The sequence below is a fragment of the Sipha flava genome, unplaced genomic scaffold (genome assembly GCF_003268045.1).
Source record: "Sipha flava isolate LNK unplaced genomic scaffold, YSA_version1 128_pilon_pilon, whole genome shotgun sequence".
In the NCBI taxonomy this organism is placed as follows: Eukaryota; Metazoa; Arthropoda; class Insecta; order Hemiptera; family Aphididae; genus Sipha; species Sipha flava.
In genome coordinates, this window is record NW_020271754.1 from 47,240 (window position 1) to 52,740 (window position 5,501).

Below are 5,501 nucleotides of genomic sequence, written 5' to 3' on the forward strand. Positions count from 1 at the left end.
TAGCAGTCGTGTTTGTTCGGAGATCTTTACGCTGATCTCGTTGAAACATATGTCATCGAAAGATTATTAATTATTATCATTATTTTTAGAGCCGTTGTGTTTTCATAGTAATATTGTATTCGTTATTGTTTTCGCGTGCTCTTGTGTTTTGAATACCTATTAGACGGTAGTTTCACGATGTTGAAACGTATTTTATGGTGTTTGGTCCTTGCGTGTTCCGCAGTCGATTCGTATTCCTCAAATCGGACTAGAGACGGTAAGAGATGATACGACTTTCAACGTAAGTCGCGTGATGTGTATAATTCTGCAGGAGTGTGTTTTTCAAGGGGCGCGGGAACACATGACTATTATTCGTTGATCTTGTAAACAATCGCTTGTACACTTTTAGCCGTTGAATTGCTAAGCGTTTAAAGTGCTTGATGGGATAATGTTTTTCACTTTGCATTGAAAATAGAAGATAGAGTATATCCTGATATATCCTGCAGGTGACGTACTGAAAAAAACGGGCAAATAATAAATACCTGTGCCCCTTCGAAAAAATAATCTTAAACCGCGCTTCCGGTTACAATTATCGAAATGAATTCACCCAGTAAAATCGAATTTTTCATAAACCTTGAACAATCGTAAAACTGTGCACATGATTGACATACTAGTATCCGTTCGTTTTACAGTAGTTATAAGTGTTCGGAATTGTATTATTGTCTTAGACGACTTGTGCAAGGTGATCACCAAAACCGACGACGATTACATGTGTAAGCCGATCGACCAATGTCCCGAGGTTCTTCGTGATGCCGAAAATCGAGTCGCATACCCGAAGATGTGCAGATTTCAAGGAAGAACACCAATAGTGTGTTGTCCGATTTCCCGAGAAGTATCTAGCCAAAAGGCCACCGAAAGTCAGTACATTTACGTGATGTAAAATAAGAAATTATTATAATAATAAATAATATATTATTATATATTTATTTGGTTTGATTGGATAGTATATTAACTGAAAATAAATTTAAAATAACCATAAATACCTAATTTAATTTTTAATCTTTACTCCGCGAGTATAATAAACGTACAACTTACAAAATTTATAATATTTTTTGTATTATACGTTGTTACATAAAGCACAAGTGGTCCTCGCGCACTTCGTTGTCCGTAAAAATGTAGCATCTTGTATTACTCGAACTTTATTCACTTGGTTATTTGATACTATGCGTAATGATTTTCAAAACTTTCTTTTAAAAAAATGTATTACTTATTTCATTATATTTCTTGGTCTTAACGTAGCTTAACATTTTTATTCGTTCGTTTTAGAAAATGACTATTATTATATTAATACTGTGTTTGGAACACAACGAAACATAGATCTTGTATAAGCGTCAAATGGACAACTTTTTACTAGAATAAAGTCGTAAAGATCAAAAATTGTTTACAGTTTATGCGATACGACCAATGCAGTGGCGCAACTATAATTCAAATCTTGGGGTGTTACAATAGTTAAACCTTAAAATAGCAGGGAGCTTTCTCTTCAATTACAAATACAAGGAACTTGGGGTGCTTCAGCACCTCATAGCACCCTCGTAGTTGCGCCACTGGACCAGTGGCGCTATGCGTAGGTATTGCGGATGTATTACCTAATTTTGGGGGGTGATCCCGTGGTGGACAATGTTATACTGGTACATGGATGTACAAGTTATAGAAATTTGGATTTTGAATTTAAAACTGTTGCAAAATTGCATTTCTAACTCAGTATACTTAACATTTATTGTAGTTAAATTATACAAGATTTTGTTTTTACGTAATACCATATGAAACAGATATCTGGCGCCACTGGTTACGACGAAAAATGATGCTGAGTGTTTCATATACGCTCGCCATTAAGACGAAAAATTAATGCAGGATATAGATTAGAATTATTATATTTGTTGCGGTCGTTATCACATATTTCAACGTCCAGATGAGCGTGACCGACATTCAGTCCTCAACTGTTCTGAAAATCAAAAAAAAGTCATCTGCCGCATACCTCGCGTAAACGTACATAATACCTCAGATATAATTATATACACGACTCGATATATATTTTATTATATATGTTATTATAAAACCGATTGAATACAGTGTTCTATCGATGTTAAAGAATGCAGAGAATACTATTCGTTGATCACAAGTGGTGGTGGAACGATCGACTTCGTGGGTAGTTGTCGCGCGAAAACGGCGAAGACCCGCGAGACGAATCGTCTTAAGATTGTCGGCGGGACGATGGCCGAAGAAAGCGAATTTCCTCATATGGCGAGTATATCCATTTATATAATTATATGTATTTTATTCTATATCCTATTTAAATCTGGTCTCGACTTTGAAAATTTGATCACTGGATCCCGCGAATTTTTTTTTTTTTTTTTTTAAGGAAAGAGAGGAAGGGATATTATTATTAAACTTTACGGAATGCAACGGCTGCGTGTTTAACTGTTAAGCCACTGGTTCGACCCCGCAGTTACTGGACGTTCACGAAGTTAGCACAACCGAGTCGACGGATCCACACGGAACTAATGTTAATATTTCGTAAATTATGTTTGCGAACCATCGCGAATTAATTCTTAAAATTTACAAATCACCCCAGAATAAATAATTTTCGTTGGGAAGGGAACTAACTTCACGTAGCCCCACCTAGTTGACCGATCAAGACTACCAAGACTATATAGATTTAATTAGCAAATTGTAAACACAAGTTTGCAAAATATTAACAATGGATCCGAGTTAACCTGATGTTAACTTGATGTGGCTAACGAAATTTCGCATACAATTAATAACAAATAACAATTATTGTAATATTAGCGGGACAACTTTAACAATTAACTCCGAGCAGATGCACTATACTCGTATTGTGTACAAATATCGAATAACGATTTACCGCCTGTTGACATTTAATATGACGCACACGATGATTTAGCTTTGAACACTATTTTGTAGGTCATTTTAGGATTTGGAGAACGTGTTAAAAATGTCGAATGGTCTTGCGGTGGATCCCTGATCAGCGACCGATATGTACTTTCTGCTGCCCATTGTTCCGAAACAGGAAAGAGGTAATAATTCTTACGCTCATCTCGCGTACGCGATCGGTTCATTTTATAAGAAGAAATGTTCCAAAAAAAGAAAAGCGGAATTTTTAAAAGTTTATTTTGCTGCTCCAAGTGACTTAAGTGACCTAAGCTGTTAGGTCTAACCTAACCTGTACCTATCATGACTGACGCTGATCGCAACCGGCTAAACATCATTGTGAATCAATTGCGTCGAACGATAATATAATTCGTAGGTTTCTCTATACGTTTGTCCACAGTATCCTACTGATTTTTCAGAGGTCCACTGAAATGGGCGCTATTGGGTGACACTGACATAGGATCGGACGTCGAGGAAACGGATCCTCAGATTCGCGAAATCGTCCAGCGAATTGTGCATCCAAATTACGAACCGCCGTCGGTGTACAATGACATCGGTCTTTTTAGACTGAACGCGCCGGTGCAATTCAACCGATTCATCTTGCCGATCTGCCTGAACACCGAAACGCAATTAACTACCGAACAAAACCTCATTGCAATCGGCTGGGGCAGAACTGGTCCAGGTATATTATTGTTATTGTTAAATGTGGAATGAAAAATAAAACCCACATTTAATACAGCGTATCAAATTCGCATCACCGTAAAACGGTTTACCAAAGATTTTCGTACGTTTTTCAATTTCGATCCGGATCTGGATATTCGTACTAGTACATATAGTTTTTAAAATTTGTATTGAACGCATTCAATTAGACAGCAAATCATAGATGATATTATTCAAACACGATTAATATTATCATTATAGTATACATTTACTCGCACGAAAAATTACAAGGTTTTTCAAAACACATAAATATTATACTTTTACTTTTACGTGTTTTAAATATATGTATATTCACATAAGGTTAAATTTAATTATTTTGTATAAATATAGTAAGAGATTTTCATGTTCATTATTTCAGTGGATTCTGTGTTCTTGATTTATTTAAGGTTAATTCATTATTAGGTATTTGAAAGTTAATAAACATATAATGACTACTGTTAGCCGACTAATAATTTATTTTTATTTATTTTTTTACTAAACATTTCAGCTAGTCCAATAAGTAATATTCTGATGAAAGTTTCGTTAGATTTGGTGGATCAGAACGAATGCAATCGTAGTTTTTTTTTACCTAAAAGTAAAAGATTGGCTATTGGAATAAATCTAACTAGTCAAATATGTGCTGGAAAAACGGAAGGTGGCAAAGATACCTGTCAGGTACAAAGGCATAAATAATATAATTAGTACACAAAAAGTTTAGTGAGTGTTTACAGTTTTTAACGAAATCAATAAAATTTAATTCATCCCACCAATTTTTTTAAACACATTTTTAAGATAATATGATCAATGAAATGTTCACGTTTATAAATTAAATTAATTTTATCATTTTTTTCCCCCCATAATATATGAGTATATATTTATATGTATATTATATTATATATATATATATATGATATTTAATTATACATCCTATTGTTGTAGAAAATCCAGTTGAGTCGATATTTCGGTAGGTAATTTCAAATTAACAAGCATTATGAAATTATTAAATTGTCAAGATTTAGATTTAATATTATTTGATTTTACTATTTGAAATCGTATGACTTTCCAGTCGCTCTTCCTGTTCTTTCGTTCAATTTTAACGTTATTGGCTATTATACTTCAATAGATAAACTTAGACATTTTCAAATACAATAGATATTTCTATTTAATATAATATTAAAATGTTTCATTTGTTTAGGGCGATTCCGGTGGACCACTACAGATCATTCATCCTGAATTCAAGTGCATGTACTCGCAAGTGGCTATCACGTCGTTTGGGAAAATTTGTGGAGAACCAAATGGACCCGGTGTCTATACAAGAGTTTCACATTACTTATCTTGGATCGAAAGTATCGTTTGGCCGTCTTCGTGATGCCATTTTAGGTTTGCAGACATGCGCATGCTTTGGTTAGGTTGAGCCTGAAATAATCTGTATATATATAAACTCGGACAAAACTCCCATTGTCTGTATACATTTGTAAAAAATAAATAAATATTACATCGAAAAATTTATCATCTTCGAGTATATTTTGAAAGTTATTTACAGTTAGATGTTTGATTATTAAAGGAAAAAGTCTAAACAGGACTCATTTTCCAATTTCAAAATTCTTACAAAGGGGGATTATTTTGACTATAATTAGTTCGATGGGTTTTGATATGAAAAGAAGGGTAATGCAAAATTTATCTAGATAAAGATGAAAGATAATATGTCCAAATTCATGTAGATAAAGATAATAGATAAAAAAAATTAAAATATCTATATAAAGAAAAAAGATAATTTCATTTTTATCTAGATAAAAAAAAAGATATTTTCAAAAATTTTTATTTTTTGGTCAATATTTCATATTCCAATAATATCTAAGAAGACTCAATTATAA

General features: G+C 33.4%; 1 protein-coding gene across 1 annotated transcript; it reads left to right on the plus strand.

The window, feature by feature from the left end:
- Positions 1 to 5,095, plus strand: LOC112694393 (serine protease snake-like). Its single transcript, XM_025569844.1, has 7 exons — positions 1 to 256; positions 708 to 896; positions 2,129 to 2,280; positions 2,962 to 3,074; positions 3,348 to 3,610; positions 4,136 to 4,302; positions 4,823 to 5,095. The coding sequence occupies exons 1-7, from the start codon at positions 178 to 180 to the stop codon at positions 4,994 to 4,996; spliced, it is 1,137 nt and encodes a 378-aa protein (XP_025425629.1). The 5' UTR covers positions 1 to 177; the 3' UTR covers positions 4,997 to 5,095.
- Positions 5,096 to 5,501: the final 406 nt, after the last annotated feature.